At 40.0% G+C, this 23,261-nt stretch overlaps 1 protein-coding gene across 27 annotated transcripts in view; it reads right to left on the reverse strand.

The window, feature by feature from the left end:
• DTNA (dystrobrevin alpha) overlaps positions 1-23,261 on the reverse strand; it is a 339,219-nt gene that overhangs the window by 112,274 nt on the left and 203,684 nt on the right. For all 27 annotated transcript variants that reach the window (XM_089678322.1, XM_089678323.1, XM_089678320.1 and 24 more), the window contains one exon: positions 21,951-22,031. In XM_089678322.1, the coding sequence (XP_089534448.1) occupies positions 21,951-22,031 (81 nt within the window). The remainder of the gene's footprint in view (positions 1-21,950; positions 22,032-23,261) is intronic.

A 23,261-nucleotide genomic window follows, 5' to 3' on the forward strand; every position in this document is an offset into this window, starting at 1 on the left:
GAGGTTTCCCACCTGTTAACTAGGTGTCTCATCACACAGCAGAAGTAACTTTTAATGTGAAACGTTGTCACTTTCACACCTGCAAATCGTGTTTCCATTTTTTGTCTAACACCTGTGTATATACACACACACGCATCAATTTATTATTATTATTTATTTCAGGTACTTATATAGCGCCGTCAATTTTACGCAGCGCTTTACACATATATACTGTACATTCACATCAGTCCCTAACCCTCAAGAGGTGCACAATCTAAGGTCCCTAACTTACATTCATATATACACATATTAGGGCCAATTTAGACAGGATCCAATTAACCTACCAGCATGTCTTTGGAGGAAACCGGATTACCCAGAGGAAACCCACACAGGCACAGGGAGAACATGCAAACTCCAGGCAGGTGGTGCCGTGGCTGGGATTCGAACCAACAAACCTAGTACTGCCAGGCGGAAGTGCTAACCATTTAGCCACTGTGCTGCCCAATCAGTATTGATTCAAGAAAAAAAATGTGCATTTATTTTTACAGGAACTGCGATTATTGGATCGTGGGTGCAGTGCTCTGACTCCTGCAGACTATTTTTGCAGCCATGGGTCGGTACCAAGGCTAGAGGAAGTATCAATGGACTAAAAGTGAGGTGTGGGTTCTTCTGCTCCACTGGCAGCTGGAATTCCTGTAAATGAATAGCTTGGCTGTCTGGGTGGAGTCATGTACAGCTTTGCCAAATACAAAAAATGACAGTAGCAGGCGGGGAGGAAAACGCTTGGATTCTGTAAGGAAATATGTTTCATGTTATATATTGATGTAACATGAAACATGGTAAGAAAGGTGCACTTATATACGACGTTAATGCACAAAGGAATCCACAGGGAAGCTGAAAAAAACCTATCCTAGCAGATGCATTTCTAGTCACGTCTCGATTAACAAAAACTCATAGTGCGTACAGATGGCACTATTTAAATTAACTTTATTAGGGTAATATATCAGCCAGATTTTGAGAGATACTGTACTAGGTAACTCGATTATCTGAGAAATATATTTAAGAAAGACACGGTCAATAAATTTAGCTTTATTAATGGGTTTCAATGTATGTGACCTCATTTGCTCTTGCAGTTGAGCCCCACACAGCAGCTATAGGAATGGTGGGGTGTACACATTCTGTGCACCTCAAATGCCCCATGCATTGCATGAGGTTGCAATGCAATGATGTGGGGTTTAGAGGTTAAAACAGATGAGAAGACGACATATCACATGTCAAACATGCCCTGAAAAAGAAATATACTACAGAACTCTCTTCAGAGGGTACCACAAGCATAAACAAGGCTTTAATCAGAACTCTAGGGAAACAGCTAAACACACACATAAATTACATATATGAGGGCTGTTTTACCTGCCAAAGATTCGGATTTCTGTCTATTTACTCCTGAAATTTACACAGCTGTGCTAGACAGCATAGCCAGCCAGGAGATTTAGATTTTGTCTCCCAGCCTGTGAACGGACAGCAGACTGATGAGTTCATCTCTCTGTTACTATGCCCTCTTCCACGTTTAGCATATTCCTTGTTAGCACATGAGCACTGTAGCACAACTGACTGGTTACTTGTACTGCTTCTTCTGCCAGTACAGCAACAGCTTTAGTTTTCCTTTGAAGAAAAGAAAAAAACGTTTAAACCATATGAATAAAGGCTGCCCTGTGTAAGTGGTGAATGCTTTGTTCCAACTGTACTGTCACTTTTGAAGGACAGCTTGGTCTGTTACAAAAAGTTAAAAATAAATCTATTGGCAGGATCAACAGTGGAACAACTAAACCTAGAACTAAAAATGTGCAAGCAAGCAGCGCTTCTATGCAGCTCTTCTATGCAGAACAGACATGCTATGTCTTGTCTGCAATAAAACGCTTATGTGCCTGCTTGCAGTCTTCTACTAAATGTACACTGAATGCGTATTCCCAACACACTGCTGCAGTGCCTTGCGACTCTTGTTCGCGTGCATGGGATCATGTCATCCCCCCACCAGCCAATCAAGAGGCTGAATACCCAGCACCTGTATGTAGTCAGGGAAGAAGCCGACAATGACCATGAAGAGAACTGATGTGAATGTACAATATCTATGTAAAGCACTGCGTAAATTGACAGCGCTATATAAGTTCCTAAAATAAATGTAACCTTTGCATCGCTGAAAAGTGGAGGTAAGCATCTTGCAGAGTATAGTTCCACTTTGATAAAACTGTCATTGACAGACTGCATCATATATGTATTTTTTTTGTTCTAGTTTGTTTGCAACAGTGTTGGGAACATTACCTATATAGTGAAATGTACTGTGGCAGTCATTTCATAGAGGTCTATATTAACATTCATTTCTGCAGATGAAGGTGATCACTATGATGTGCAAACGCATAAATATAACATGAAGTTAACCAGAGGAACTAATTGCTTTTCTCCTTTCATAGGCAGGCATAATAATAATGAGGACAGCTGATTGGTTGTAGCGGATTAGTACAATTAGCTCTTTGATGTATCAGTTGGTTTCAAACCCTCATACAATAAATGGGAAAAAAGCAGATCTCTGCTCAAACGAAAAAAAAAAAAATCAGGTTTATATTTCATATCCAAGAAAAATAAAACAAATACAGTGGATATAAAAAGTCTACACACCCCTGTTAAAATGTCAGGTTTCTGTGATGTAAAAAAATGAGACAAAGATAAATCATTTCAGAACTTTTTCCACCTTTAATGTGACATATAAACTGTACAACTCAGTTGAACAACAAACTGAAATCTTTTAGGTGGAGGGAAACAAAATTTAAAAAATAAAATAATATGGTTGAATAAGCGTGCACACCCTTAAACGAATACTTTGTTGAAGCACCTTTTGATTTTATTCCAGCACTCAGTCTTTTTGGATATGAGTATCGGCATGGCACAGCTTGACTTGGCAATATTTGCCCACTCTTCCTTACAAAAACACTCCAAATCTGTCAGATTGCGAAGGCATCTCCTGCATTCTTCACATCACCCCACAGATTTTCAGTTGGATTCAGGTCTGGGCTCTGGTTGGGCCATTCCAAAACTTTAATCTTCTGGTGAAGCCATTCCTTTGTTGATTTGGATGTATGCTTTGGGTCATTGTCATGCTGAAAGATGAAGTTCTTCTTCATGTTCAGCTTTCTAGCAGAAGCCTGAAGGTTTTGTGCCAATATTGACTGGTATTTGGAACTGTTCATAATTCCCTCTACCTTGATTAAGGCCCCAGTTCCAGCTGAATTAAAACAGCCCCAAAGCATGATGCTGCCACCACCATGCTTCACTGTGGGTATGGTGTTCTTTTGGTGATGTGCAGTGTTGTTTTGGCGCCAAACATATCTTTTGAAGTTATGGCCAAAAAGTTCAACCTTGGTTTCATCAGACCATAACACATTTTCCCACATGCTTTTGGGACACTTCAGATGTGTTTTTGCAAAATTTAGCCAGGCTTGAATGTTTTTCTTCGTAAGAAAAGGCTTCTGTTTTGCCACTTTAGCCCCATAGCCCAGACATATGAAGAATATGGGAGATTGTTGTCACATGTACCACACAACCAGTACTTGCCAGATATTCCTGCAGCTCCTTTAATGTTGGTGTAGGCCTCTTGGCAGCTTTCCAGACTAGTTTTCTTCTCGTCTTTTCATCAATTTTGGAGGGATGTCCAGTTTTTGGTAATGTCACTGTTGCGCCATATTTTCGCCACTTGATGATGACTGTCTTCACTGTGTTCCATGGTATATCTAATGCCTTGGAAATTCTTTTGTACCCTTCTCCTGACTGATACCTATTAACAATGAGATGCTTCTCTGATGCTTTGGAAGCCCTCTGCGGACCATGGCTTTTACTGTAGGATGCAACTAAGAAAATGTCAGGAAAGACCTACTAGAACAGCTAAACTTTATTTGGGGTTAATCAGAGGCACTTTAAAATGATGGCAGGTGTGTACTGACTCCTATTTAACATGATTTTGAATGTGATTGCTTAATTCTGAACACAGCTACATCCCCAGTTATAAAAGGGTGTGCACACTTATGCAACCACGTAATTTTAGTTTTTTTGTTTACTCCCCCCCCTCTAAAAAAAAAATAAAATAAAAGATTTCAGTTTGTTTCTCAATTAAGTTGTGCAGTTTATAGGTCACACGGAAAGGTGGAAAAAGTTCTGCAATGATTTTTCTTTGTCTCATTTTTTTACATCACAGAAACCTGACATTTTAACAGGGGTGTGTAGACTTTTTATATCCACTGTAAGCTTTTAGTTATAGACAAACATCCTCCACCTTCAGACACATAGGAAACATTGAAACAATAAGGCAGCTTTGGAGAAGGCAAGAAGAAAGAAAATAGAATGACTATCATGCATTACAATCTAATTGCAGAAAAGGCAATTTGAACGTGTTCTACATAACCTACTGAAATGGAGAGAAGTATAGATTTCAGCAGTTGCTATTTGTATGAGCTTGTTATAGAAAACGATCATGTATAACAAGCTAATTGAAGAAAATGCAAGTAAATGTGCAATGCATAACCTACTGGAACAGATAGAGTTTTATATTTCAGCAGTTGCACACAATCTCTAGCTCAGATAAATAAGTCTAAGGAATGTGAATGATTTTGCGATTCATTATATCAAACGCAGATTATCATACACCTGCAGTAAAGGTTCCTGTAAATCACATACAATGGAAGGCGTTAGCTCATGAAACATAAGGTCACAGAGCAGCGGTTTATACTGTGCATGGTTAGCATAATAATCACATCTGATCAACCCACTCCCTGCACCGTACCTCTGAAGAAGAACACTCAGGAGACTAATGAAGGGCACTGTGTGATGTAATGACACTAACTGGAAGCACCAGTGATTCATCAAGGCTGCCTAACACTGCTTTATCAGGATGAAGAGTGCAAATTAACAAGTTACAGCGGTGCTGAAAATCTGAATACCTCCTGCAGGGTCCAAATCAATCATTTAACTGCAAAAATTCTTTTCCACAAGATACACTATACTAACAATCTAATAGACCTACAATAGAAATGACTACAGGACTGCATTTCATTTTCTTGTTCGGCCACTAGATGTCTCCATGCGTGCTTCTGTGAAATAGAAAATACTATTTTGGGCTTTTCAGAAAGAGTAACCAGTCAGATGACCATGAGGTGAGCTAAAACTACTATCACGAACCCAAAAATAAGTTTATTCCTTATTTTGGTATTGCAAGTGGAACCATGCAAAATTCCTTTTCTGTGTTGGCCCAGATGAAATAAATATATGCATGGGTCTGTTTGCTATGCTAAAATTAAAGTATTACTAAACCAAGGACCCTGTATTATCTGGTCTCGCACAGTACACAGAACATGAAAATACAATTATTTTAGTAAATATAAACTGCTAAATATCTTTTCTCATCAGTAGTTAGAGCAGTTTTGTGACTTCTATCAGAGTCCTGCAGAGCACATGCTAAAGCTTGTAGGAGACGTTTTCATTTTGCTCTAGGAGGATGCAGAACCCCTGACTTCTGCCTGGACAGTGCTGATTATCACATGCACTCTCCCAAGATAAAAAAAACTCTAGCAATACACACCAAACTGAGCATGTGCAGAGTGTCTCCACACAATATATCTTATCAGGAGATAAGAGGGGAACACTGGAAGAAGGGGAGGATCAGAGAAGTCAGGATCAAACAGCCTTTTTGCACAATGCACAGGAGTAACCCCTTAGGTTCCACGGTGAGTATAACAAGCATGTTTTACTGCACATACAGACTGATTTTACTGTTGTGGGTTTAGTAACACTTTAATTTTTTCAGAAAGAGTGGAGCAGAAAGGTTGACTGGTTTCTTACTGAACTTTCTGCAGATCTGTACAGATATGATAACAAAGAATGTTATGCATGCCATACAGTAATCCACACATTATTACTATTCAGATAAGTAATGCAAAGCTGTATATCAGGACAATTATCACAGATTCCTTTTCACCAGATTTTTACATGGCTGTGACTATATAAAAGTGAAACTACAATAAGCCACTGAAGGGGAACACCAAATTTATGATTTTGTGCTTCTTTGACGAACAGAGATCATCAAACAAAAACTCACAGTAAGAAAGATGACTGCATGTTAAGGCCTTATGCATACAGGTCACTTGCCCATTGTTCCTAGATGCCTTTCCTCCTTGGCAGCAGTGTTTAGGAAGAAAAAAAAAGCTTGAAGCTTGTAAACATGTTTAGATATGTCAAACGCTTGGGCATTAATTCATTTCATTGACCAGAATAATAATTTATTCTGGCCATTGAAATTAATTAACACTCAAACGTTTGACGCACCTAGTGTTAACACGCATTTAGATACGCTTACACGCCTCAAGCATCTCTTCTGCCAAAACATTGCTGCTCCTGGACATGCTGGTAGTGGGGTTTTTTTTTCTGCCGCTAAAGTGTGCCTGGACACATAGGAGTTGATTTACCTAAACTGGAGTGTGCAAAATCTGGTTCAACTATGCACAGAAACCAATCAGCTTCCAGGTTTTATTGACATAGCTTAACTGAACAAACAGAAGTTAGAAGCTGATTGGCTATCATGCAGTGCTGCACCAGATTTTGCGCTCTCCAGTTTTAAATCAACCCCATAGGGTAACATGCAGGGAGGGTGGGGTTAGAGGCAGAAAGAAAATACCAGACACCCCTTACAGCAGCATTAAAAATGGGGCGTATTTTAACCAGAGAGCATTTTGTGATTCCTCTTGTCAACCCCCCTGCACCCAGTAAATATTGCTGCTATCCTATTTACCCACCTCTTCTAGGCACCAGTCTTATGTTAACATAGATTTACAGTTAGGTCCATATATACTGTATCTGCACACAGGCACAATTTTAGATTGTTTCAGGTATTTACCAAAACATATTCAAGCTATAGTTATATAATGGATATGGGCTGAAAGTGCACACTCTCAGGTTTAATTTGAGGGTATGTACATCCAAATTGAAGGAAGTTAGGAATTACAACTCTTAAGAGTAGCCATCTCCCCTTTTTCAAGGGACCAAAAGTAATTGGACAATTGAATCAAACGCTTTTTCATGGCCAGGTGTGGGCTACTCTTTCGTTATTTCTTCATCAATTAAGCAGGTAAAAGGTCTGGAGTTGATTCTAAATGTGGTATTTGCATTTGGAATCTATTGCTGTGAACCTACATCATGCGTTCAAAGGAGCTGTTCATGCAATTAAAACAGGCTGTTGTAAGGCTTCAAAAACAAAACAAAGAGAGATAGCAGCAACATTAAGAGTGGCCAAATCAACAGTTTGGTACTTTCTGAAGTAAGAAAAATGCACTGGTGAGCTCAGCAACATAAAAAGGCATGGACGTCCATGGAAGACAACAGTGGTGGATGATCGCAGGATCCTCTCTATGGTAAAGAAAACCCATTCACAACATCCAGACAAGTGAAGGACACTCTCCAGGAGGTGGGCGTATCATTAACAAAGTCTACAATCAAGAGAAGACTTCACGAGAGCAAATACAGAGTGTTTACCACAAGGTGCAAACCATTCATAAGCCTGATTATACTTTGCCAAAAAAAATCTGAAAAAGCCAGACCAGTTCTGGAAAAGCATTTTTTGAACGGATGAAACTCAGATTAATCTGTACCAGAATGACAGGAAGGAAAAAGTGTGGAGAACGCTTGGAACAGCTCATGATCCAACGCACACAACGTCATCTGTAAAACATGGTGGAGGCAGTGCGATGGCATGGGCATGCATGGCTTCCGTTGGCACTGGGTCATTAGTGTTTATTGATGATGTGACAGAAGACAGAAGCAGCCGGATGAATTCTGCAGTGATTAGAGATATACTGTCAGCCCTGATTCAGCCAAATGCAGCAAAGTTGATTGGATGGCCCTTCACAGTACAGATGGACAATGATCCAAAACAGACTGCAAAAACAACCCAGGAGCTTTTGAAGGAAAAGAAGTGGAATATTCTGCAATGGCCGAGTCAATCACCTGATCTCAACCCAGTTGAGTATGCATTTCACTTCCTGAAGGCAAAACTAAAAGGCAGAAAGACCCACAAAGAACAACTGAAGACAGCTGCCGTTAAAGCCTGGCAAAGCATCAGAAAAGAGGAAACCCAGTCTTTGGTAATGTCCATGGGTTCCAGACTTCAGACAGGGACTGTGTATAAAAATGGTTGCAGTTCCTAAAATTTGTACTTGATATCTATGTTCAACACCTTCAATTAAAGCCGAAAGTCTTCACTTCAAATTCATTTTGAATGTTTCGTTTGAATCTATTCTGGTGGCATACAGAGGCAAAAGTATGAAAATTGTGCCTGTGTCCAAAAATATATGGACCTAACTGTATATTAAACTGCAAACACAAGTGCCACAATTTCTATTTTTAAAGGCATTATAAACCTTCCTACCTGTCTCTTACGTTTTTCACCTGCATAAGATGTGCTTTGATCATATTTTTTACAGTGTCGTTTGTTGTCTTGTATACGCAGCCTATAAATTTTCACATTCCTGTGTCAGCAGTTCAAACATGTGGCATGCCGCATGGCACTGCACAGGTTAAAGCATGACCTCTGTCTGTAGACTAAGTACTGAGGCTTCCTGTGAAGAATCTAGATATCCCACAATCCCTGAATTTTTCAGTCTAGCGCTGATGCAGGTGAGAGCTAAATAGTAATTATATCTAACAAAAACAGGCAGAGTAATTAACAAAAAGACTACCAGGCAGTCTTTCATCACATTAGCAATCCCACATTTGTGAAGCAACACAGAGGAAATGATGAGGCATTAACTGAAAATGGTGTGCCTCAGAACAAGAAGTGGCCTGTCCCTTTAGCAAATAGGGAAAAGCTAGGTGAATGAATACATAAGACATAGAAGAATTGATCAGCTATGACACTACAAACTGCAGCCACATCATGTGAGCCCCTCATTACAACATAAGGCAAACAACAACAAAAAAGTTGAAAAAGTGTACAATACCTTTATGGCATTATTGCGCCAGAATGCGGTGCAGGAAACTCAAGTTCCGTGCACATTTCCTGCACCACATTTAAAACACAGTGTGTGATCTGCTACAGTTGTCAATATATTCCTAACCCCAGACACAGATTGCAAACACAGTGCATTTCCCTGCACTGGATCGCATAGTACTGCAGTATCATGCTATTTGGTGCAGTGCATTTTTGAAAAGTAATGCATGCACTACTTTTTGTGTGATCTAGTGAGATTTCAGCCCATTCAAATGAACCGCACTGAATCACACAGTAACGCAGACACTTTCCTGTGCAATTAAGGTGTGATCCGGCCCTGAAAGAGAAGTAATTGTATATAAGGCTTAAGACTAAATAGGAAATATGTTTAATTTTAGAAAAACAATAAAAACCCTAATCAAAATATATTTTGTAAATTTAACAGCTTGACCCAATAACATAAGAACATTAGAAATAGAAGTAGTGTAAAAATATATTAGTTAGCTAGAAATATTAGTGGTTTAATGTGTTTTGCTTGCTAAATCCTATGATTAGAAAGGGGATTTGCTTCCCAGAACATCAGGATATTTAGTACAAATGTGGTTAGCATATTTATGTGTGGATTACTTTTACTTTGGTAAATATCCTGAGGGGTATGTTCTATGCCAGTTGCATTATGCCAATATGACACCAGGAGCAGCAGAATACAAAGCACAGAGTTTAGATGCGTCCTGCCTATGTTAAAGGAACAGTCAATATGTACAAAGTTTAAGAGCATTTGTGATAATGAGATAATGGTTCTGTACTTCATGACATGGTTGGATTAAGAGCTATAAGGACCTGGGGGCTTCCATCGGCGTGTTCCATGAGGTTAAAGGGTGCAGCTGCGCAGGCCAAATGCTACGAAAGCCCAAGGCTTCTGTAAGAGCCCTACATCAGTGCGCGTGGCGTTCCCTGAGGTGAGGTGGAAGCCGATTGCCAAACTTCCTTTAGTACTGCCCGCCCAGCACCTGTTATTAATCATGGCAGCCGGCCTAGGCAGTGCGTGCAGAATGCAAGACTAGTCGGGGGGGGGGGGGGGTCACTCCTCATTGGCCCATTGCTTTCCACATGTGGCTTTGTTCTTTTTGAGTGGCTAGACACATATATTAGGGTAGGGCTGCAGTTCCAATAGACCTTATGTTATTCTGGTCCTGTCTACACTGCAGTAAACCTATGCAAAGAAAAATACTTCTGGTAGGGGTAGAAAGTGAACATTATACTGCACAAGAATAGAACATCGTTCCTCTGCTCCGGCAATCTCGTGGTCTTCTAAAATACTGTGCATGAGCTCGTTCTGACTATAGTTATGACCATCCCCATCTTTGGATATGTCCAAGTGCAAATAAACATGAACTATAATTACAAACACAATTTGTAACTCCTATACCCCACTCTCCCCCAAAAAATATAAACATGACCTACGACACCTACAGAATGCAGTTAATACTTCAAAGTGCCTACATTGTTCCTCGGGAGTGCCTGATGCCTTACAATATATTTCCAGGTATGTAAACCACATTGGAAAAGAATTACTAAAACTGGTGCACACAGAATCTGAAGCAGCTGTGCATAGTAACCAATCAGCTTCCAGATTTTATTGTCAAAGCTTAACAGAATAAGCTGAAGTTAATAGCTGATTGGTTAGTATGCACAGCTGCACCAGATTCTGTGTGCACCAGTTTTAGTAAATTTCCCTCATTGCATCCCAGTTTGCAATTTGGATATCTCGATAAGGGCGACTAGTTGAGAGGCACTTGCACTGTGTTCCTCCTTAAGGAGATTTCACATGGACATGCAGTTTGACCACACCGCAAGTGCACCACAGTGTATATACAGATTAGCAGCACTTTCCCTTTCACTATTAGCTCCTGCGGTTTTGGTGCACTTTCTGAAACAGAACTTTAATTACATAGCACAGTGGAGAAGCTCTGATAAATTAACCTGCATTCTACATGTATCAGATGGCACTTGCTACGAACTTATGAGGTCGGTTTCATTCATTTTTTTTTAGTACAGGTATACCATGCTTCAAGCATATAAACATATAGATACCTTTGTAATCTGCTTCATCAACTGTTTCAAATGCACTCCTTATTTTACTTAAAAAGTTTAAAAAAAAAGTTAAATCCCTATCTCTAACTCATCCCCTTGACTGATGTATGCAGAAAGCAGTGACACATGGCTGTCATAGGAAGGACATTGGTGTCTACAATGAACGAGCCATGAATAACTGCCTGGCATCACATTCTCTATGCTGTGCAAGAGGCAAGATCGTGGATACCAGTGGGGGTATAATCGGGTCTTTGAGGACAGGATTATACATATTTAACTGACAATGCATCAATAAATTGCTTATAAGCTGAATCATTCATATTTTGCAGCATTTGCTCTGACATTGGCTAACAGAAGGTAGCTTTAAAGATGTTAAACAAGACAGTTTTTCCCTTAAACAGATTAATGGAACTTGGCCTACCAAATTACATGATCTAAAATTCATCTACTGCGCCTTGAACAGTTTAATTTTTTTGATATCTGAATCCTTTACTGTAATGCTTGCTCTGGTAATATCTCTGGCTAATGTAGCTTCCCTTAAAGTGATAATAAAGCTTTGATTTTTTTTTTTCGTATTAAAATAACAAACAAAATAAAAAACAAATGTTGCACTTACATGCTCTGTGCAATGATTTTGCACAGCATAGCCCCGATCCTCCTCTTCACAGGTCCACCGGCGGTGCTACTGGCTTCTCCTCGGCGACTGCCCCCATAAAAGGTTGCTTTGTATGGGGGCACTTGTGTAGGCTCACTCCCGAGCCTCCTTGTCTGTGTCCATTGACACAGACAGGGCAGCTCGGCCCCACCCCGTCACAGAATTTGACAGCAGTAGGAGCCAATGGCTCCCACTGCTATAAATCTCCCCTGTGAGGAAACAGAGCGGAGAGAGCCACTGTTTTCGGGTACATTGATGGATCGAGACCAGGCTCAGGTAAGTATAGGAGAGCTGGCGGGAAACCTCTGGCATAGGCTTTTTCACCTTAAAGTGGTTGTAACCCCTTACATATGCCCAGTGAAGTGACTGGCCTCAGGTGATACACAGAGATAAAACAAATCATCCTATATATGATGTACCTGTTTATATACAGCTGTTTTTCCCCTACATCCATTCAAAGTGTCAAACTCAAACAGGATCTCTCAGTTCTGAAAGACAACGTGTGGGGAGCAGAAGTTACATCAGTGAGGAGAGTTCTGAGAGCTGATTGGATGTAAGGGACACTCCACCCTCCAAACGACACACAGGTAGGGAGCTGTCACTATTCTTCTCTTGGTGTCAGGAAGACTTATCAGAAGTGACTCATGCAAACTCTACAGAGGGATATACTTTGTTCATATTTCATGTCTGACATTTACAACCACTTTAATCCATAGAATACATTAAGGTAACAAACCTTCAGCCTTTACAACCATTTTAATCCATAGAATACACTAAGCTAACAAACCTTCAGCCTTTACAACCACTTTAAAGCAAGCAGGCCTACCTGTAATTGGATGGCTCCAGGACTTAGCACATATGTCAACTGGCCAGCTCCCACAGGTGGCATAGCAAAGGTAGGACTAGGAAACTTTGGGATGGCAGGGACAATACCTTGACAGAAGTGAAACTAAAGAGATGTTCAGAAAGGCTGGTGCAGACAGAGATGTGGTAGGTAAACAGGCAAAGGGTCAGTCTTGTAAACAGGAAAATACATTGTCGGAAATCAGGAAAAAGGTCAGTACACAAGCAGAGTAAGGCACGGGTAACTAGTCAGGCATGTATGAAAACCTCCAGCAAGCATCCAGCACAGGGCCAGTTAGATTTAGAAAGTAGTAGTAGTTTCGAACATTTAAAAAAAAGAAAAACAAAAGAAAAAAAAAAGTAATTGTATAGTAGTAGACAGACACAAAGATAACTGATTAGAAAGGAAAACATAAAAATGTAAACATAATAATTTGATCTACATATTCGAAAAAGAGTGAGAAGAAGCACCAGCTTATTTAATCCCACCCCTTCTCCATAATTAATAATAGAAGTTTTACAATCATTTAGAATTCTAATATACTAATTACTATAATCTTGCTATACAATCATACATACATACTTTCATACATACAGTACATGCATACTTACATACATATATACACCCAAACAAAACTATAGATAAAACAAAAAATAACTCAATAGCAAACAGTATGCACACAGTAGTAATTCAAACACCTGCATTCTTGTACCTTGTAAAAATCTCTTTATACCTCTTTTTAAACTGGTTTATGCTTGAGCTCCACATTGAAACGGTTTCACAATTTCACTCCACAAACAGAAATACAAAAGCTTTTCCTAGTTGTCCGCACATTCAGTCTTGAAATCAAATGATCAGGTGCCAGGGAATGGAAAGGGCATAAAAAAAGAAAAGGAAGAGGACAACAGGGGGTGAGAGAATGGAGGAGATTATGACCAATGAGCAGCCTGGAGGAGGAGCCCAAAATATTGCCGCATTGCTTAGGCCACAGGACACCAAGCGGTGTGGCTGCTCGAGTCAGTGTAAGTGCAACCAGCATAGGACAAGGAGCTGGGGAAAGTTCTTTATACTTATTTCTAGACTGCTCTAAATAAGAGCCGCTAAACAGCAAGCCGAGTACTCTCCAATACTGGATCTATTTGTACCTACTGAAAACACACACTGGAGGATACACAGCACTCAAAAGTAACTTTCAATACCAGTAAAAAAGATTTGGCCATTCCCTGTAGTGAGCATGGGAGTGTCCTGATAGTGGTCTAGCTGCCAAGCCAACCCTAATGCTTCAATATTGAATGATTGACTTACAAAATGCAGAGAAGAGCCTCTGACTTTCTGAGTCCTTTTAAGTTGGTGACCCAAAAAAAGCATGCCAGCCACCATTGGTCTCAGCATAACTGCCAGAAACGTGCATTTTCAGAAGAAAAAGAGCAATAGCAGCCCTCATACACTCACCATCCACTTTGATAGGTACACCTTGCTAGTAGTGGGTTGGACCCCCTTATTGCCTTCAGAACTGCCTTAATTCTTCATGGCATAGATTCAACAAGGTGTTGGAAACATTCCTCAGAGATTTTGGTCCATATTGACATGAGTTACTGTTGCCTTTCTATCATCTCGAACCAGTCTGCCCATTCTCCTCTGACATCAACAAGGCATTTTTGTCCGCACAACTGCCGCTCACTGGATCTTACGGATCATTCTCTGTAAACTCTAGAGTTGGTCGTGCGTGAAAATCCCAGCAGATAAGCAGTTTTGAAATACTCAGACCAGCCAGTCTGGCAACAACGACCATTCCATGTTTAAAGTCACTTAAATCTCCTTTCTTCCCCATTCTGATGCTCAGGTTGAAATTCAGCAAGTGACCTCCACCAAGTCTAGATCCCTAAATGCATTGAATTGCTGCCATGTGATTGGCTGATTAGCAATTTATGTGTTCCTAGGTTCACACCTGCAGTGTTTTGCATAAACGCAGTACAGTCCATTTAACATAATTTCCTATGGGACATGTTCACACCTGTGTGTTTTCACCTGCAGCGTTTTTTAGAAAGGGTCAGGGACTTTTTTAACACAAAAAGTTGCGTTTTTGTTTCCATAGACTTCAATGGAAATGCTGCAGAAAAGCATGTACTGCGTTTTCCCTGTGTTTTTGATGTGTTTTAAATCTGCCTAGCAACAAGAAAAATTAAAAAATGAAAAAAAAAAAACCAAACACACAAGTTTAAAAACTCAAAACACTATGCAGAAATGGCTCAAACGCAACCTGCATAGGTGTGAACCTAGGGTTACAAAGCAATAAAGTGTCCAGTGAGTGTATTTCTTTCATTACAGATTTACACTGAACACGTGACACAAGGCTGCAGTGCTACCTGATAAATCTAGAAGGGATTATACAGGTGAAACTCGAAAAATTAGAATATCATGCAAAAGTTCATTTATTTCAGCAATGCAATTTAAAAGGTGAAACTAATATATGAGATAGACTCATTACATGCAAAGCTAGATAGTTCAAGCCATGATTTGTCATAATTGTGATGATTATGGCTTACAGTTCATGAAAACCCCAAATGCACAATCTCAGAAAATTAGAATATTGTGAAAAGGTGCAATATTCTAGGCTCAAAGTGTTCCACTCTAACCAGCTAATTAAGCCATAAATGGTTTCTCAGTCTGGTTCAGTAGGAATCACAATCATGGGAAAGACTGCTGACCTGACAGTTGTGCAGAAAACCATCATTGACACCCTCCATAAGGAAGGAAAGCCTCAAAAGGTAATTGCAAAAGAAGTTGGATGTTCCCAAAGTGCTGTATCAAAGCACATTAATAGAAAGTTATGTGGAAGGGAAAAGTGTGGAAGAAAAATGTGCACAAGCAGCAGGGATGACCGCAGCCTGGAAAGGATTGTCAGGAAAAGGCCATTCAAAAGTGTTGGGGACTTTCACAAGGAGTGGCCTGAGGCTGGAGTCAGTGCATCAAGAGCCACCACACACAGACGGATCCTGGACATGGGCTTCAAATGTCATATGCCTCTTTTCAAGCTGCTCCTGAACAACAAAATGTCAGAAGCGTCTTACCTGGACTAAAGAAAAACAGACCTGGTCTGTTGCTCAGTGCTCCAAAGTCTTCTTTTCTGATGAGAGCAACTTTTGCATCTCATTTGGAAACCAAGGACCCAGAGTATGGAGGAAGAATGGAGAGGCACACACTGCAAGATGCTTGAAGTCCAGTGTGAAGTTTCCACAGTCTGTGTTGATTTGGGGAGCCATGTCATCTGCTGCTGTTGGTCCACTGTGCTTCATTAAGTCCAGGGTCAACGCAGCCGTCTACCAGGAGATTTTGGAGCACTTCATGCTTTCTTCCGCAGATGAGCTTTATGGGGATGCTGACTTCATTTTCCAGCAGGACTTGGCACCTGCCCACACTGCCAAAAGTACCAAAACCTGGTTCAATGACCGTGGGATTACTGTGCTTGATTGGCCAGCAAACTCGCCTGACCTGAACCCCACAGAGAATATATGGGGCATTTCCAAGAGAAAGATGAGAAACATGAGACCGAACAATGCAGAAGAGCTGAAGGCCGCTATTGAAGCATCCTGGTCTTCCATAACACCTCAGTAGTGCCACAGGTTGTTAGCTTCCATGCCACCCCGCATTGAGGCAGTAATTTCTGCAAAAGAGGCTCAAACCACGTACTGAGTACATATGCATGCTTATACTTTTCAGAGGTCCGATATTGTTCTATGTACAATCCTTGTTTTATTGATTGCATGTAATATTCTAAATTTCTGAGATTGTGGATTTGGGGTTTTCATGAGCTGTAAGCCATAATCATCACAATTATCACAAACCACAGCTTGAACTATCTTGCTTTGCATGTAATGAGTCTATCTCATATATTAGTTTCACCTTTTAAGTTGCATTACTGAAATAAATGAACTTTTGCACGATATTCAAATTTTTCGAGTTTCACCTGTATATTATATAAACTCACATTACAAGGATGAGGTGATTGGACCTGCTGACTTTATGAATTTATGCAATAATTCCAGCCTATTCTTAGCAGCTGATTAAATTATTTTATTTACATTTGTCATATTCAAATACAAATTAGGTGACAGTTTACAGCTCAAACCAAAAATGTCTAATAATTGAACTTTAAAGAAAGTGTGGGCTAAATAATTATAATCAACTGCTACATAAAGCATATTGTGTAGAAGGCACCTCCAGATGCATAGATGTCTTCTCTGATTTCTTGTAGACAACCTGGGAGAGTGGAAAACTGAGGGACGCTGATATGCTGAAAACAACCAGGTTCCATGGTCACTGGCCCACCCTCTCCTGTACCCAATTATTGGTCATTGAGGTTGCCTAACCCAGTAATGATGATATAGTGAGGAGCAGGAGACAGATGGAGGTTGACCAGAGCTGCCAATCACAAGGGTTCTTTGTAAATCAGAGTGTCCAGTTCCCCAAGCTTAAATGGCATGCTACAAATATCATCCTATATATAGGAAGTAGAATATGTGTTCAGTCGAACATTCCTTCTACATAAGAGGGTCATTCAACCCTTACATTGTAAAAATACATGCATTTTAATGCTCATTTAACTTATGTTGCTGTGTAATATGCAAGAAGGTGCATGAAAACAGTTAAAACGTATTAAAAGTGCACATCAGTGCATGTGTTTTACTATGCAAAAGATGGATGGTGCTTGAATGTAACAGAGGTCCGAATTTAAACATGCCACAAAAATGTTCAGACCAAAGGAAAAACAGTAAATGATTATTTATTTTGCATATAAATGACCGGTACTAAACAGAACACTACATAAAGCCAACTAATATTTCACATCAAAAGGGTGTCTACAAAGAGCTGATGACAGTAGGCCTCCAAGTGATGTTCTGATCATGAACGCCTTCCCTTAGTAAAAAGAGCAGGTTGCATTATTCATTGTTAGTCAAATTAGAAAAGTCTCTTTGGCAAGGTGTGCTAATTAACACGTGCAAACAATACAGAGAATCAATGCACTGATGAGAAGCAAAGTTAATTACTTGATATGAGAAAAAAAGTCTACAAACATCATGCAGGGTTTCCATCAAATGACACAGCTGATGAAGTAGGTCTGGACTGGGTTTGAAATGTGGTGTTCCTCCTAATCCACAAGCATTATAATGACCAAAATGTCTCTATTATGAAAGCCCTGCAACAATTCTTGCACATTAATACCAGAATCCAAGATAGATTACTATTAACAGCATTCATATCACCCATAATCTTCTACATTTTTGGGGCTTAGGCCCCTTTCACATGGGGCGGACTTCATTTTTTAAATCAGCAAGGGATCTGTCCACTGATCCTCTGCTGATCAGAGCAGAGCGAGCAGATGACAGGTCCATGTCCACTCAATTTATGCAGCGCTAACATGGACAGAGCCCACTCCACTCAATGCACGACCAGGTTTAAATGGACTCCGCTGTCTGTTTATATCCTACTGCCCTCGAATCTGACCTGCCTAGAAGGAGGATGATGGATCCCCTTCCGTCTCTTTTTTTAGCAGACCGGATTGGAGATAGGTGGGTGTAAACAAACACAAGTTTGTTTACACCTGCTGTTCCAGAAGGGCAAATGGACTATCTGATCAAGTCCTTCTGAAAAACTGACAGGTGTACCTGACTGGAATGGCCGTGTGAAAGGGGCCTTACAAAGCACTTGTTCTACTTTGCATTCATAGGTATATCTAGGCAAATCAGGACACACTTCAATGAATAAAGGAGTTCATTTAGTACCCCAATGCTAATTATTTAGTAGGGCCTTGAACATGGTTGGATATGTGGCACAATTAGACCAGAGTGAAAATTCAATTTCCCAATAACAGTACCCTTGTGGGTATCTTTTGCCACAGAATGTATCATTGATGGTATTTAACAGGGTCTCAAACACACACTTTAGACAACTGTGTGCTTGTTGCAGCAGTTCTGTGAAGGTGATTTTCTATTTCAGCATGACTTTGCCCTCGTGCACAAAGTCAGGACTATATAGATGTTCTTTGACAACCTTTGGTGTGGAGGAACTCAAGTGGTCTGCACACAGCCCTGACCTCATGCCTATTAACATCTTTGGGACTAATTGGTCAATTGTGTACAGCATCAGTACCTGACCTCACAAATTCTCACACTTCACAATCTTCGTTATATGTACAAAGAGGTTTGGGGTAAATCCATTTTAATGTCCACGGTTTTGGAATTGGTTGTCCTGCAAGTTCATATAGGTGTGATGGTTAGGTGTTAAACATTTGACCAACTAGTGTAGCTGCTATGGTTTGGCAATGATAAGAGTGTTGCCCTGGCTCTGTTTATTTTAAATGAATTTTTATTTTTTTGAGTGCTTTTTCCCCCCTTGGGTCTCAAAGGGATTAAGAGGTGAGGCAGCCATCTACCAGCAAGTTTTCAGAGTAAGGAAACTGGAGTACCAGGAGAAAATACATGCATACACAGGGAAAACATGCAAACTTCATGCAGACAATGCCCTGGTCAGGAGTTGAACTAAGGACCCCAGGATGCTTCAAGGTTCAGGTAGTTGTTCTACAGAGTTTTATTATCTTCACAACTGTAGAAATTTGCTATAGTACCTTTTTAAAAAAGTTGTGAACATAAAATGTTATAGAAGCTTTCTAACACAGTTATAACTATGCATCCATCATAGCTGATTTAGCTTAGTTTCAGAAAAGGTATTTTTTTACAAGGTTAAAAAATTGTGTCATGTGACCATGCATCTCTTCTTCCTGATGGTGGGAGATGGGGTTACAGGACACTGTGCAGACCGTGTGCCTGTATTCCATAAGGCCTAATGCAGGCTGTGCTTGAGCAGGTGGTGTGTTCAAGAGGCAGGCTGTGATTGGTCAGGGGGTGTGGTGACTGAACAAACTACCCAAGTCAGGCATTCTGTATGTCTGCACAGTGTCCTGTACCTCTGAATGGCCAGCCAAAAGATGAAAACTGACCACGCTAACACATGACAGCTTCTATACGTTATGTGGTCAGTTTAAAACAAGGAGAACGCTGACTGTCAGGATCAACCAGGTACTACAGATGGAGGAAGTACATGAAATGATGAGACTATGATTTATAAAATACACATATGTGAAAACAGACATAGAAGAAACAATATTTAGGGTAACATACACTTAGAGGCTGCATTCACACTTGAGCGATTTGTAGCTTGAAGCTCGAAGCTCCAAAAACGCTCAAGCGTAAAAAGTCAATTGTTCTCTATAGTGCCTGTTCGGACGATCAGGTGTGAATAAGCACCATATAAAACAATAGATTATTTAAGTTTGAGAGTTTATGGAGCTTCAAGCTACAAATCGCTGAAGTGTGAATGCAGTCTAATTGTTCATTGGCATATGACAGCAGCGAGATTATGTGAGCAAGATTTAAGCATACAGGTGGAACAGATATGTACATGTACTGCTGCACCTAATTTTAAGAAATTTACAGCAGCCAGCCAAACTAAACCAGCTGACTGGATCCAGCTAATTCATGCAATTATAAATGTATATCCCTGACTGTCCCTTACAGATACACCAAAATTAAAATTAGGCTTTGCAAACCAAACCAACTTACCTGAAGTTTACCTTTTTCACCGACGCATTGATGTACTGCAACAGTTCACCACACTCCTTTGTCTAATCTGGTGATTTGGGATCTCTTATAGTTTACCTGTTTTTATGCAGTAGGGGTATTCCTAAACACCAACACATCCATTGTTGTTTCTCTCAGGCCCCATTCACATCTGCCATTCTGGGATCTCAAGTAAAATCGCTGTAAATTGGCCCACGATCCCACATCACACTGCAATCGTGGCAAACCCTACCACGTGTGTTCTGGTGCCATTAATTTCCAAGAACATCAGATGGTAATGGGTTCTCATACAGCAAGCCCTATTTATTAAAGTATCAGCACTAAGAAGTCTCTCAGACACCAGTCAAAGAAAGAAAGAAGGAGAGGAGTGCCAAAGCTCAGATAAAGGACCCACCTACTATACATGTGAAAAACTCTCTGGAATCTAGTGTAGTGAATTACACAGAACTAATGCGAAGGTAAATTAAATATACTATTTGACATTAGCACAATTGCAATGTTTCTAATTAGCTTTAGAATTTTACTTATCAATATCATTATTGTCTGGGAATTTTTGGAGTCTAGGTTCACACTTGTGCAGTGCTGCACTCCGCATGTCATTTGCACAGGAATTGCACCGCATCCTGTGCAAATCACATGTGATGTCTGTGCGGTGCGATTTGAGCCATAGATTTTGTATGGTTCAAATTGCATCACATCCACACCAATATGGTGCACGACCTTTTTTCCCTGCACCGGATTCGCAGTGAACGGGTGTTCATACCCATGTGATCTGATTTCTGGCAATCGCAGTGCATTTTCCGGTCTGTTTTGGGGTGTCATTAATTTAACAATGACACACGCGGTGCAGAAAACACACAGGATTCGCTGCGTTTCCCCCATCACATTAGTGAACCAGATCTTAAGAAATACACAGGCTTCTAGTGCAGACACCCTAAAAATATCAGTAACATGGCTATACTGGATTGAAAAAAACAGGTATGCAGCCAGTGAAATCAGGCTGAAGTCAGAACTTCTGATATGCATACATTCTACTTGGTCAGTTTCTCAGTGTACTAAAGCCAACAGATCAACATGACTGTCAGATGCTGTAGCTAATATTTTGAAACATGGTTGTCAAAACTGGCAGCCTCCATCTCTCTTTTACTATAGATTTTCTTTTTTATGCGAATAGTGGGAGACCGAATATCAAGGCAGAAATTCTTTGTGTAGCTTAAGGCAAACGTTTTTTTTTTGTTTTGGACAGAGTGAAGATGTCAGTTTATATTGCTGTATGTGTCTCCATCTCTATTTGTCCTGTTTACCGTTATCACCAAAAGTGAAAGTAAAGGAAAATACCAAATTTTGTGTTGACATCAGAATAATAGGAGGGGGAATCCTTCAATGGGAACACTAGTTCTGGTGACACCCAGGATTTCCTCACTTTGGAGGGGTTTCCTTTCACTTCCTGTTTTGGCTATGGGACAGGAAGTAAAAGGAAATCTCCCCAATGGGATACAGATGACAAAAAGAGAAAAAAAACTTTACAAATCGCCCATTATTCTGTCCAAAAAAAAAAAAAAAAAAGTTTTGCCTTTAGTATTACTTTACCCAAACAACCACAAAAACTGGATGAGAAAAATAAAATAAAGAAAAAACAGTGAACCATACATTTTGACAATTCTACATTACACAGGCTATACTTTTTATGAAAATAAAGGAGTTATTTATTTTACTTACAGTTACATTTCTTCTGTACAAATCGAATCTTACATGCCGTTCGGTATGTAGACAGACGAATGCGATCCAAATCTTGAGCCCCTTGAAAAACATAAAACATTAAATGTCATTTTTCGTATCACTGTACATTCTCAGAAAAACTCATCTCAAGTGTTTAGACATCATGCTACTCCAAGCACACTTGAACAGGAATGCCTTTTTGCATACGTTCTGCTTTTTGTGTCATGTAATATATTTAGTGAACGCAACTGCTAGAAAGCACTTTTAGGGACAATAAGGGATTTTATATGTTCACATGACTGCTATGGGGCCTTGGGTGGGAAGATGACCCCATTAGGGAAGCTGAGGCACAATGAAAAGTCTCCAGGAGGAATTATCAGGATCATTGTCCCTAGTCACAGATCCCTTATGTGCGGTAGACAGAATCTATTTACTGGTCTTATCAGTGTAGCTCTGGGAACTTTTGTCACAGCCCAAAAGACAGAAAATGTGTGCTAAATGTAGTCAAAAATCCCAAAATGATAAAACACTGATAAAACTGAAGTTTGAAGTTCTGCAAAAAAACAAAAAAAAGTTGTAGCAGGTATATAGAGTAATTGTGTACAGGAGCATTAAAGTGTATTTCTACTTTTGCAGCCAGATTGGGATAATAATTCTTTATATCTGTTACATGCTCTCATTCATATAGCATAATTTAAAGCATGTCAATATTGCAGCTTACTTCCCTCTAAGCTTCCCATAAGCTCACTCAATTATTTATTCTTCATGTTTTTTGGCTATGCAGAGAGGGCTGGGCAGTTATTGTTTATCATAATTAAACCTGTCCGTACTATGCTGGCAGAGCTCATTATTGGTTGTAGATTAGTACACTGTCTGTCCTGCTAAAGGGTAAAGAAGCTAGACTTCTGAATTGTATGATAATGAGGGGAAATGTGTCAGTGGAGACAGATTGAGTTTCTTCTCATTTCCATTAGTTCTGCCCAAGGCCTGCTCCAAACAAGCACATAGAAAGCTGCTAAGAAACCTTTAAAAAATATATTTTTAGGTATGCTGTGTGAATGGGAATACAGAGAGAGTGGGAGAGACACATAATATACAGAGGAGTTCCATCATGTCATCGCACTGCAAATGTTAGTGCAGGCAATGGATTCATGGGTCAGTTGCAAATACGTACATGAATTTGGGGCACACGCCAAATGCAGAGGCACACTGTCTTTAGTTCAGCTGAACTCTCACTTGGCCACTTTAGCTGTCACACAGAAAGCTCAACAGCCAAATATTTTTTAAACTGAGCAGGTGGAGCCTGATAGG

The sequence above is a fragment of the Staurois parvus genome, unplaced genomic scaffold (genome assembly GCF_062004578.1).
Source record: "Staurois parvus isolate SC_StPar_1 unplaced genomic scaffold, SC_StPar_1.0 ptg000203l, whole genome shotgun sequence".
Lineage (NCBI taxonomy): Eukaryota > Metazoa > Chordata > Amphibia > Anura > Ranidae > Staurois > Staurois parvus.